The following is a 13,479-nucleotide window of genomic DNA, read 5'->3' on the forward strand; positions in this document are numbered from 1 at the left end:
TGATTTCTGGAGGGGGATAGCACAGAAGCATGAGGAAGGGTCAGAGTTAGCTAATTGAAGGTGGGGGTGATTTTAGGGGGTGGGGATGAGGGTTAGTTTCCAGCAGAAGCCAAAATGGTGGAAGGCAAACTGTGTCTCCAGAGAGAATATCGTATGGAAAGGCTCAGGGCTTTCAGCAAACTAAATGTCATCAGGCAGGAGTCACCAGAGGTCAAATCATAATGGGCCTTGTAAGATATAAAGAGGCAAATAGGAGATTTTATCCTGAGTGCAAAGGGGAACAAGAGTGACAAGGCTAGATTTGCCTTGTAGAAAGATCGCTCTGGCTTTAGTTTTAAGAATAGATTACAGAAGGGCTAACCATGTTATAGCTGTTGTTGTAATCCAGGTAAGAAACTATCCCCATTTAAATTTAGGGGAGTGGCAGTAGAGATGGAGAGAAGTGACTTCAGGAGATATTTTAGAAGTAAAATCAATGGGACTTACTGATTCATTAGACATGGGGGAGTGAAAACGTGGGATGAGGGGCCCAGTGTCTGGCTTGGGCAGCTGAGTGCATGGAGGAGTCATTTGCTGTGATACAGAAGATGGTAAGAGGAACGCATTTGGGGAGGAAGGTGATTTGAGTTGTTAAAGTAAGTAGGACAAATCTGTATGTCTGAAATGTGAAAGACCATTTGAAGATACTTATTTTATTCACCTGACTACATCTGGTCTGCTCAGTGGTTCTGTTAACTGAAGGGAGATCCAAGCTTCATGTAAGTATGAAGAAGTGAAACGGTTTATCCATGCGGTCACTCCTTTCCTAGTGAAAAATTCAGAGAATAACTCTGCCATCTCTTTGTGCTAAAAGGTTATTTCTTACTTCAGATTCACATATATTTTTACTCAGTCAGCTTGATAGTCACTCTTTTAATTAAAAGAATTACAAATTATGAAAATTAGATGATTAAAAAGTAGATTTTAGAATAACTACCTATTTCAAGTTTCATTAACTAGCAATGGGATTTTGAACACACTTTCATTTATTTTACAAAACAGTTGTGTGTTGGCTGCTAGGTTTTTTCTTTCTATTTTTCTGCTTATAATCCATAATTGATATTTACCTAGAAAGTGGGGTGAATGAATTCTTTCTAGCTTTCCTCACTTTCAACCAGGATGCTCTTAGCATTGATTTTTTAAGGCTCTAGCTGGAGATCTGTTCAGGGATCCAGCAACCTAAGAGACATTGGAGGAAGTCAGTGCTCCAACTAATGATATTTCCACCAAGGGAGCTCATCTCTGTGTTGCTTCTTCTCTGTGTTTGGGGAAGCTGCTACATCTAGAACCAGGCTGGGTCATGCAGCAAGGGACCTCCGCTCTCACTGCTTCCTTCCCATCAAGTGTCCCCACCTCCCTGTGCCGCTGACCCAAGTGCCTCTGCTCCACAGCGGTGGAATGTGCGCCATGGTCTGCCTTCCCATCCATCCTCCTCTCCTCCAAAGTGAAAATGGTACTTGTCAGGGTTAACATTTCCTCTGCTTCCCTCAAGTATCTGCTGCTTTTCGGGAGCGTGACATGAATCTTGTATCAGCCCTGGATACTTTGATTTGGCTCCATTTGCAGTGAATCTATCAGAAATGCCTCGTAATATCTTCTCTAGCCTCCAAGTCATTGCAATCTCCCCCTGGAGTTTACAGACCCTTGTTTTAGTTGGGCTTATAAAGAGAGAGCCAGAGATCTGTGCTCAGGTTGCTATCTTGCCTAGTTATCCATAAAGAAATGTCATTATGTGAATGAAATGATGAGACTTAAGGTTAGAAGGATCACTTTAACTTTTTTAGAGGATAGATTCTGGAGAGGGATGGGGGGGAAGGCAAGGTATGGGGAGGGGCTGATGTCCACTATGGGGTGTCAATGGGCAGTGTCAATAGGTACCGAATGGAGTAGACAGTGATTTAAAACCATACATAGGAGGCAAAATAGACTACTTCTTCAAGAATTGTTAGGGTGACAAGAGGAATGGACTTAGGATGACCCTAACATTTTAGGTCACCAAGTCATAGGTTAATAGTGTCATCAATGGAGACGGGGAAATACTGGGGGAGGACCAGGTCTAAAGGGGAGATAGTGAGTTTAGTTTAGGACTTGTTGAGGTTAAGTACTTCATAGGCATTTAAGTGAAGATTTTCAGACCGTGAAAAGCACACTCCCAACTGGTAGTGTGATCATTTGGCCAGCATCTTAGCTTGTTCTTGGGATTCATTCCAGCACACCTATCTCTACCTGCCCAGAACCTTTTCTGGATTATTTCCTTGGAACTGGCATTTGAACACCAGACACCTCCCCCATCTCTTAACTAAAAGACCCTTGAATGCTTAGCTTCCACGTCTTTCCTGCCATGCTCCATTCCTCCAGGAGAGCCGCTCGGGCATCTTTGGAGAATTAAAGTAATGGTATGCACCAGAGTAAGCTCCTAGCTCCAACTCATGGGAAAGGCAGAGGTCTCGGCAATCAAACTGAGCATGTTTTGGATTGTGTATCTGTAAGTCTTCCCCAAATATGATTAAATATACTAAAAAGAGAAATGTGACTTCTCTTATTTTCTATTTTATTCATTGCAGATGTAGACTATTTCATCTATGTTAAGGGTTAAACAGACATCTGTAGGCTGCCCTAAGCACTTAACCATAACATATTTTTCTATGAGAAAATGTGTCCCAAGTTGTAATGAAACTTTGGGAAAAAGTATGTTTCTAAAACATGAGCTACTTGTACAATGGAACAAGAAAAGAATCCTTTCCACTCAACTTTTGGTTGCAGGTCTTAATACACTTGATGGTTCTTCATACTGAAGCTTCATATACATAGCATTGACTCAGCCATTCAACAGTAATTTCTTTTCTTTTCCTTTTCAATCATAATGTGTTGTCATCTAAGCAATAACCAAGACATATCTGACCAACCCCGTTCTTCATCAGGGTCAGAATGACCAGCTCTCATCTCAACAACCAAATTGCCTTGTCGTGTAGACACAGACAAATATAGAATATATTCCAAATTCAATATAGAATTCACTTGGAATGATAAATCAAGGCTCTACTTTTAAAAAATATGGCTGTGACTGTGCTTTATGTATCCCAAAATGTGGTAGGCAGTTTGGGCTGGGCTCAGATACATGCCTTTTGCTGGTCTTACCTGGCTTCTCTCAGATGTCTTTGGTCGGCTGGTGGGTTGGCTGAGGCTGGCTGACTTGGAAGAGTTTCATTAGTTCCAGCTGAGAAGGCTGGTGTCTCTCTATGGTTTCTCATTTTCTAGCTGAGCAGAAACTGTGGTGACAGTGGCAAGGGTCGCAAGAGAATTAAGAAAGTCGGACCACAAGTGTTTTGTTTTGTTTTATCTTTGCTAATGTCCCATTGGTGAGTTCAAGTCAGAGGTCACCCCATAACCCATATTTAAGGAGTAAAGAAATAGATTCTATTTTTGATGGGAATATCTGCAGGATAGCATTGGAGGCTGTGGATGAAGAAAACTGAAGAATCTGTGGCCATTTTTACATTTTGCCTCACCTCCACTATTGGACCTCAAAAGAAACAAATGATTAACATTAAAGCTTCTAGAATGTTTTAACTAGATGAGACATGTGTTTCAAAGTTGTTCATGATTTTATTCTTATCTGGTATATTAATAACAGAAAAAATTTCCTATTTACTTTCAGTTGAATTTTATTTAATCTAGGTTTTATATAATCCCCAAGTTCAAGTTTTGGTATTTTCCACAGAGTGTTATTGTTATTTGTATCTTGATTCTGAACAAGTTATTTGTATCTTGATTCTGAACAAATATAGTATTTCTCCCACAATCTGAAACAGTGTCACTAGTGATGCCAGATTTTCTTCCTGAACAATTCGATTGTGGAGTGTTAAATCGACAACCCCAATGTTTCGTTAGACGTTCTTCTAAGTCTTCTCCCTGGAGAACTATAATTACGGCCTCCTTCCACATGGTGTCTCTGTTTAGACAGAGTGAGAGAGCTTGAAGATGCCTTGGAGATCATCTTCTACCCAAACCCTTCATTTCCCCTGTCAAGAAATAGGCCCGGAAAATCCGAGTTACTTGCCCAAGGCTGCAAGCCAGTTAATGGCACAGCTGGGGCTGCACTGGCAAGGGACTCTGATTCCCAGTTTGATGCTTCTTCCACTGTTCACTGGTTCCCCTTCGGTTCTCTTAAAATAGCCAAGGGAGCCAAGAGAGTGCATCTAGTTTCTCTCTCAGGTTACATCCACTCAGATTTTCTAAGATAAACTGTAGGTCATTTCCCCTTAGCCTCTTCTCCAATCTGCCCAATCTATCATGTAGGAATTGAGATGGCTCCCCTGGGAACTAAGCAGATCTGCCGTCCTCAGCCAGACAATGTCTGCGTTTGTTTTTACAACTAGTTTTTATGTTAAGAGTGCATATAGCACAATTCCAAGTTTCTGAAAACATGCTTATAAATGGAGAATTACACCCTTTGTTTATAAAACCTTGAAAAAAATTACCTAATCTGTTTTTTGATCCGATTTTAAAGGAAGTAATAATTCATTTAGAATAAGGAGTTGCAAAACCATGTGTTTCCGGATACCAAAATTATACAACTGTCGGTGGAAATTTTCATTTTTATAACTCAATTTTTGCCATGTTCAAATTTAAATCAGATAGCAGAGTATCAATTCTGCAGGTGAATACTATGCCTCTTACACATGGTTCACGTGTAGGCTTCTCAGCCCAGCGGGAAATGTGGGCATCACCTTGACAAATGATTGGCTCTCGCAATGGTGTTTCCAGGAGGCTTATCGGAAGGAGCAGCTGATCAACCGGCTGATGCGACAGTCCCAGCAGGAGCGCAGGATCGCCGTGCAGCTCATGCACGTTCGGCACGAAAAGGAAGTTTTACGGCAAAACAGAATTTTCAGAGAAAAACAATATGAGGAAAGACGGCTTAAAGATTTCCAGGATGCTCTCGATCGAGAAGCGGTAAACAATATATCCCTTAAAAATCCTCCTAAGGTTACTTTTGATCCTTCCTACCAGGTCAAGGTAAACAAGGCTGCGTTTAGATGCCAATCATTTAATGAGTTACTTTTTTGTATGATCTCTCTATTATCTCCCCATTTTTATCTTTGTACAACTGCACTGACAGCACACATAGCATCTACATACTATACACTCTCCCTTTAGTCCTGATTCTACAAATATTTAGTGCTCACCCTCAGCCCTTATGTCCACATCTCTCTGGTCATTTCTGTTGTCTGAAGCTCTCCAATAGATTCCTCAAGAACAGCTCATGGGAACAATATTCCCTGAGTGCTTGCATATTGATAACTGTATGTGCCTTTTATACTCGTCAGTTTTGTTGTATATAAAATCCTTAGTTCACATTTTCTTTCCTTGAATATCTTAAATACATTATTCCATTTTCTTCAGGTATAAAGTGTGCTGTCAAAAAAAATGAGTGATAATCTAAATTTTGTTTCCTTGAGTCATTACTCTTGTTTTCTAGACGCATAAAGGACTTTCTTTTTCTTTAAAGTTCACTGGAATGTTATTTGGTGTTCATTATTCTAAGTGAAAACTATTTTCAGGCATTGAGAGCACTTTCAAGCCTCCTCCTTTTTATAAGACACCATTAGTCTTGAATAAGCAATTCCTTGCTTTCTGGTAAAACAAGATTTCCCAGGCCCATACTGTACTATTCCTTCCTCAGAACTAGAACAAGCCATTTTTCTAAGGTACCCTGGTTCATTGTAGTTGAGAATGGTTACAGAAGCCAAGATTTGGGTGCCAGGTATGCTCTTGGCCACCATGGTATCATTGTGTCTAGGCCCTTTATAACTCTGAAAATCAAATTATCTAATCTTTTAGTTATTTGATATATTAACATCTTCCTTATCTTTATATGTACAGTTCTAATAACCAAAATAGATTTATTTTATCAAGGGATTTATATGTATCACTTCTTGTCTTGTTCCTCTTGGGGCAGTTTCAAATTTATTCAGTCTGTTAAGCCAGATGTGACTGAAGAAATATAAAGCTCATGTGAGTGGCATTTTAGATAGCCTGTCTTTACTGTCATAAAATATTCATAAAACCAGGCTGAGCAGAAGAGAAAACCTTACAGAAAATAAGAAGGCAATGCTTTATTTATCAGCATCATGGTTTCCACTGTGATTTTCCATGAAAGTGGAACACATTTTTTGACAAAATTATGCAATTTCGAGAAATGTCATTTGGAAAGTACAGTATTCTCCAGAGTCAGGGAAATGGTGCTTTTGCCTTTGTAGAACAGACATAGCCAAAACGTTAGGAGGAGAGCGGGGAGCCTTACGCCATGAATTTGACCTGCATGATCTCAAGTGTCTTTAATAGCCGAATTATCTGGATAATTGTTTCATCTCTCTCTCTTTGTTTTTTTTGCGATACGCGGGCCTGTCACTGCTGTGGCCTCTCTCGTTGCGGAGCACAGGCTCCGGACGCACAGGCTCAGCGGCCATGGATCACAGGCCCAGCCGCTCCGTGGCATGTGGGATCTTCCCGGACCGGGGCACAAACCCGTGTCCCCTGCATCGGCAGGCGGACTCTCAACCACTGCGCCACCAGGGAAGCCCTCATCTCTCTTTTTTGACAAGAGTAAACTTGAATGGATTGAGTGGCATTTGCTTACATTGGAAATAAGTGCCTGTTTGCTAAACATGTTTGCTTCACAAGCCCTGTTAATTCAGTGCAAAATAGCAAAGCACCGGTCTCAGAGCAGGACTGGTCTCACTGTGATGAGAAGCATGACCTGTTCTTTCCTAACCTGGGCTTGGACTCACTTCAGAGGATTGGGACACTTGGTCTGCTAGAGCCTCAGAGGCCAGAATTGGGAGGCTCTGAAGCCCCTGAAAAACATTTACACAATAACCTTTTCCCAAAGTTGAGGTATCTACTTGCTGGGCACCCCTCCCTCTGAGATGGCCTGATTTCACAGTTTGAATGCATCACGTCCTCCAGCAGGAGTGGTTCCTAAGTACTTAGGCTGGTTCCTAAGTAAGCAGGGAGGAGGAAAGGGAGAAAGGGAAAGAGAACTTCATGTTTTTCACCATCAGGAGTTTTTGTTTGCTTTGTTTGGTTTTTAGGTTAAATCTGATGATCTCTTTTTTGAAGGCAAATGGGCATCTATTCTATATTAATTAAAACAGTTGCCGATTTCAAATTTCATTGCCATCTACCATTATTCACAGTTATTCACTGCAATAGCATTTAACACTTGTGAGCATCCGCTCTGAGTCCAGCATTGCGCTACGTTCGTTACATGCATTATAATTCTCACAGCACCTTTGGCAGTGGACCCTGTTCCTGTGTACATTTCATCTGTCGGGAGGATGGAACTTACAAAGCTCAAAGTTGCACAGCTTGGCGGTGTGGCCCTAGCACAGCGGTTCTCAGAGTCTAAAGTCCAGGCTCATCACCGCTGAGAGTTACTAGCTCCCACGGACTTCTTCTTCCTTTTCCTTCTTTCTTTCTTTAGGGCTACAAGCCGCTTTGCTGTAATGGGACTGGAAATTGTGGTGGGTTTAGCACGGGGGCTGGGGAGAGGGTAGAAATAGCAGACTCCATGGCTGAAAAGAAGGAAGAAAAGCCTGGAAGGAGAGAGGGAGCAGGGAGGGAGAGAACACTGGGAGAAAGTTGCTCCATTCCCGCAGGGGGTGCTCCTGGGCTCCCGTCAAGGTTTTGGTTCCGTGGCATCTTAAACATTTCCACATGCTTTCCAGGCACTCAGTAGTAAACCAGCCTCACAACCCATTTCACTGGCTCACTTCGTAAATTCTCATCTGGCGGCTCCTACTCTCTCAGATTCCTCTTCCCTCTGAAGGCTTCACACTTCATGAAGCATGCCACAAGGCTCTGTACTTAAACTGGACGCTTTCTCCATGAAAGCAGGGCCTACAAAACAATACAACGATAACAAATTCTGGTGTCATTCTGAACGTGCCAAATGTACAGAATTGACCTCAGAGGTCACCCAGACCAACTTCTTTCCCAACAAAACTAAAGCAAACTAACAAAATCAAACAACAGTAACAAACCAAATGAAGCTTCCATTTGGTTCAGTGGACAGTAGCAGCCCGTTGTCACGCATTCAGGTACTTGTGAATAGTATCCTGATAACAGGTATTCGCTCTGACAGTTAATTTCTGTTCATGCCAAGTCTTTTTACCATCCCCGCTTCACAGAGAGGGAGTGGAGACGTAGGGAAGCTCCGATTTGGCCAAGGTCCCGCAGCTAGTACTTGACACCTGTACCAGCTGAGGCTTGAATTCGAGCACAGCTCCTGCAGACCCATGTTTACCGCCATCGTACACTTGTTGGGTTAAGTTTCAGGAGGCAGCTCTTGTTTCTGGAGCACGTGAGCACAGGATAGAATTTCTCAAGGAGTTGGTATAACTGTTTGAAAAGCAACATTTGGTCATGCCAAGTTTGACCTTTGTACTTAGTGTGAAGAGTGGGTTCCCTAAACAAAATAATAGTGCAAAGCAAACAGAGGGTAATGCCAAACTAAGTATTTTCTTCCTTTCTGCAGAAATACATGTCTCTATGAATGAATTGTATCTATTTATTAAGGCTGTAACAGCAGAAGGTTTTGTTGTCTAAACACATTTAACATTTATTGGCAAATGTGTGATATTATCAAGCCAGTATAATCAGGGAATTTCCAAAATATTTTCTAGGTATAAATCAGTATCCTAGAAGTCTCCCACTAAAAGACAGGGCATTGGCCAGAGCAGATGTGTCAGGTTAAGTCTCCTGAGATGGGTACACAGAAGCCAGCTATGCTTGCCTGTTTCTCTGTGTTCCCCAACTGTATTTGCAGTCCATGAACTCAGGACTTCTTTTTAAACATTTCAGATCTAATTTATCATTAATCCACATAGCACACTTTTCTCTGTACTGGGTTTTGCTGAGAACATAAGCTAAGGGTGGGATATTTCCGATATTGTCTTTGCCATCACACTCAGTACTTAACATATTAAGGAGAAAGTGCTCCCTCATGATTTATTTTTTTCTGATATAAAAGGAAGTTTCATTCTATTTAGAGATTTTTTTTTTTTTTGGCTATTGAAATGATGACACTATTTCTACTTGAATCATTGCCCAATTACAGTGACTTAAAAATATGTCTTTGCTTCTTAGGCTTTGGCCAAACAAGCCAAGATTGATTTTGAAGAACAAGCCCTCAGAGTTAAGGAAATTCATGAGCAGATCGCCATGGAAAGGGTTCAGGCTCGTTACAGAAAGCATTATTCAATATGTGCAGAAATTTTGGATCAAATCCTTGATTTGTCCACTAAAGTGGCGGACTATCGAATGTTGACAAATAAGTAAGTGTTGGTTTTTATTACAATAGTTAATACAATAGAGACACCACAGCAAACGAGAAAAGGGTAAGATTGTGATGTAGGCACTAAGTTGATAAGTAAAGAGAGATAACAATATTTTGTGAAATGAAGACTAAGACATGGGGTCCAGGATACCTTGATTACAGACTTAATTCACCCAATGACTAGCCTGATTTAAGGTGTATTTATGTCTTTTAACATTTAAACTTTGTGTCTAACTTTTCTATAATTTACAAAGACAGCTATGATAATTTATTTGAAACACTAGGAACTTCCTAGAAGACAGGAATTACTTAAAGATTATTTTACTAATCATTAAATCGATTTTCATTTCACCTTCTTTCTAAAAGGAGTCAACCTATTTGTAAGGAAACATTTAACAATACAAAAAAGATTAAGAATATGCCAAAAGAAGAACAGAGGATGGCAGTTCCCTTGTTGCCTAGTGGTTGGGGTTCCAGACTTTCACTGCCGCGGCCTGGGTTCAATCCCTGACTGGGGAACTGAGATCCCACAAGCTGCATGGTGTGACAAAAAAAAAAAAAAGAAGAAAAAGAAAATTCAAATAAAGTAGAAAGTTAAAAACAAGGAATACATGAAAACACAGTTATACCGGTACCAGTAGATTTGCCAGATACTGCAACTGAGCTGCAAATTTTATCTGAGCTTCCAGGTGGCCAAAGCAAAAAGGGCAACACAGTTTGTCCTATGATTTCTGTTTTCCATTCTAGTTCTTTACAAAATACAAAACTTTTCTTGGTCCTCAGTTTAGAATAATGATTTTCTCATGTGGCCCCACCTAAGGTATAATGAGTAGTGTAGTAGGTCTGGTAGAGAATGACCTCAGCATTCTGGCACCTGGCTTCAGAGACCTATCTCTTGTGATGACCTTTCCTGGAAGCTGAAGAGGAATGACATCACAACAGATCTCAGTGAAAGCATCTCCGCAAGGACAAGGATAAGTCACTCCACTTAAAGTTTTGACCTCTAATATTACCTAGACTGAGATCTTCTTGAGAACCCACAGTGAAAACAATGAAATCCACATGATATTCAGGGTCAAATAGAAGATGGGTAAACCATCCCATCACCCCTTGATAGGAGCTTTCTCCACAGCTCTCACCTCAACAGCTATATTTCTGATGCACTGCCATATAAAAACTACTAAATGAAATAACATAATGATGAGGACATTTTGAAGATAAAACTATAAGAGTACAAGATTGAGAAAAGAAAATAAATAAGAATAAAAATTGAAATGAATTCAAGAGTAAATGTTTAAAAATACTTTTCAGATTAATATAAATTCAAAAGTTCAGAAAGTATAAGAATAAAATTGTGAGGAAGGTAATCTATAAAAGGGTTAAAAAGGAAAGGTGATACAATGCATTATAAGGGTAAAAAAAATAGATTAAATTACAGAAGATAAATATAAATTATATTTAATTAATTGGATTTAAATATAAAAACATAACACAAGATAACTCAGAGGGGAAAAAAGTACAGATTGATTTCCCTAAACAAATAAAGGCTCATAATTCCAAATTAAAACATAAATGCAAATCCCATTCTGCTCTGGGAAAATGGAGTAGAATGCGTTTTTTCCTATTCTTCCCACTAAGTACAATGAAAATTCCTGAACATTGTGTGTGAAACAAACATAAGAAGACTCTGAAGATGGACAGAAGAAGTGGGGACCTCAGGACACAGTGGTGAGCTTCCTGGGTTCTCCCTGTCCTCACACATCCCAGATTGGAACTGAATATTCCGGCAACAGACATGCCAATGATGTAGACAAAAATAGCCCCAACAGGGCTTCCCTGGTGGCGCAGTGGTTGAGAGTCTGCCTGCCGATGCAGGGGACACGGGTTCGTGCCCCGGTCCGGGAAGATCCCACATGCCGCGGAGTGGCTGGGCCCGTGAACCATGGCCGCTGAGCCTGCGCGTCCGGAGCCTGTGCTCCGCAGCAGGAGAGGCCACAACAGTGAGAGGCCCGCGTACCGCAAAAAAAAAAAAAAAAAAAAAATAGCCCCAACAGAAGCCTGCTGTCTCTAGTCAAAGAGGAGCAGCTAGGAGCTGCTAGGAGCTGCTAGGAGCTAGGAGCTTGCTAGGAGCAGCCTAGCAAGATGAAAAACTTTTAGACAATAACCACTCTTCCCCAAATACCACACACACACACACGCACACACACACACACACACACACACACACACAAGTGTAGCCCCATTCCCACCCGTGCCAGCAAAGGCCAAGTAGAGAGCCTGTCTTCCACCCTCACAAGGCTGTAATGAGGGACCTCTGGGACACCACGAGAATGGTGTCCCAGTAGCCAAGTAGGAAGCATGGACTTCCACCCCCACCTGGCAGTACTGGCCACTCCTCCCCTCCCTACTGGGGCGGTGTTAGAGAAGCCTAGGGAGGGTCGGGACTTTCACCATCGCCCAGTGGTCACAAGGCCACCCGCACTGCAGTGGAGACCATGTGGAGAGCCAGAACTGCTACCTTCTCCTGCAGTAACAAGGATGCCCTCCCCTCAGGTGGTGAGGAAGGCCACGTGACGACTTCTGTCCACACCTGCCAGTAACACGATGGCCCCTTCTCTTTCCTTGTCTGAGCAACGGCAGAAAAAAACAGCTAGAACAGAAGGTTTATGCAAGATTCAGAGTCTTGCAACATAATCCACAAGTGTGCAGACTTCAACAACGACTCATGCATCATACCGACAACCAGGGAGAGCTCAAACTGAATGTAGAAACTGAGTGTATAAAATTAAAGTTCTAGAGGTATTGGTATCATAAACTTTTAAGGGAGCTTTTATTAATACTTTGAAATTTTAAGTGTCTAAAAAGACACTATATAGATGCTTATATATGGGTTGAATCGTGTCCCCCCAGAAAGATATGTTAAAGTTGTGATCCCCCATACCTCAGAGTGTAACCTTATTTGGAAATAGTCATTACTGATAGATTAGTTAAGATAAGGTCATACTTGTGTAGGATGGGACCTTAATTAAATATGACTGGTGTCCTTATAAGACATAGAGAGGAGGGCTTCCCTGGTGACGCAGTGATTGGGGGTCCGCCTGCCGATGCAGGGGACGCGGGTTCGTGGCCCGGTCCGGGGGGGTGCCGCATGCCGCAGAGCGGCTGGGCCTGTGAGCCATGGCCCAGTTGAGGACCTCCTGTGTGTATTGAGTTTGACTAATATAATATTTCACAGACTCATATATAGTCTGCCTTTTATTACTCTATAAATCCTGCTTCGTGAAAATTAATATTGAGAATATATTGGTCATATGAAGCCATTTTTATTTTAATGAAAAAATACAAAAATTTTAAAGTTCCAGAGGTATTGGTACCCTAAACTTTGAAGGGGTCTTTTACTTTGAAATTATAAGTGTCTTTTACTTGCAACTGAATACAATGATTACACGTATATGTTAAGATCTTTTTAGTCTACACTACTAACAGTCGAGATAAACTCACATTATTCTCTCTATGTACTTCCCTAAACAAGATGTTATCAATATATATTTCTTTCTAAAGCACAGGGATATTCTTGGTATCAGACTACTTATATGAACTAACTTTTGTTAAGACTGCTCCTTAATAAAGTAATTGATATTCAGATAATAGAATAATAATTCAGTAATTGCAACATTAAGTTTTGGACAATATATGTTGTTAATCATTTACTTCACCATAGGAGCCAATGCCATTTCAATAATTCTGATGTTAGAATTTTTCTATGTGGGACTTCCCTGGTGGTGCAGTGGTTAAGAATCTGACTTCCAGTGCAGGGGATACGGGTTCGAACCCTGGTCAGGGAGGATCCCACGTGCCACGGGGCAACTAAGCCTGTGTGCCACAACTACTGAGCCTGTGCTCTAGAGCCTGTGCTCTGTAATAAGCGAAGCTGCCACAGTGATAAGCCCACTCACCACAACGAAGAGTAGCCCCCGCTCACTGCAACTAGAGAAAGCCCGCGTGCGGCAACGAAGACCCAGACCCAATGCAACCAAAAATAAATAAATAAACAAACAAAAAAAACCAGAAAAGAAAACAAAGAGGGCTTTATTTTT

General features: G+C 41.2%; 1 protein-coding gene across 1 annotated transcript in view; it reads left to right on the forward strand.

The window, feature by feature from the left end:
* SPEF2 (sperm flagellar 2) overlaps nucleotides 1-13,479 on the forward strand; it is a 171,758-nt gene that overhangs the window by 32,945 nt on the left and 125,334 nt on the right. Inside the window, exons 7-8 of the mRNA XM_033852786.2 lie at nucleotides 4,807-4,995; nucleotides 9,193-9,380. Of these exons, the coding sequence (XP_033708677.2) occupies nucleotides 4,807-4,995; nucleotides 9,193-9,380 (377 nt within the window). The remainder of the gene's footprint in view (nucleotides 1-4,806; nucleotides 4,996-9,192; nucleotides 9,381-13,479) is intronic.

This window comes from Tursiops truncatus, chromosome 3 (genome assembly GCF_011762595.2).
Source record: "Tursiops truncatus isolate mTurTru1 chromosome 3, mTurTru1.mat.Y, whole genome shotgun sequence".
Taxonomy (NCBI): domain Eukaryota; kingdom Metazoa; phylum Chordata; class Mammalia; order Artiodactyla; family Delphinidae; genus Tursiops; species Tursiops truncatus.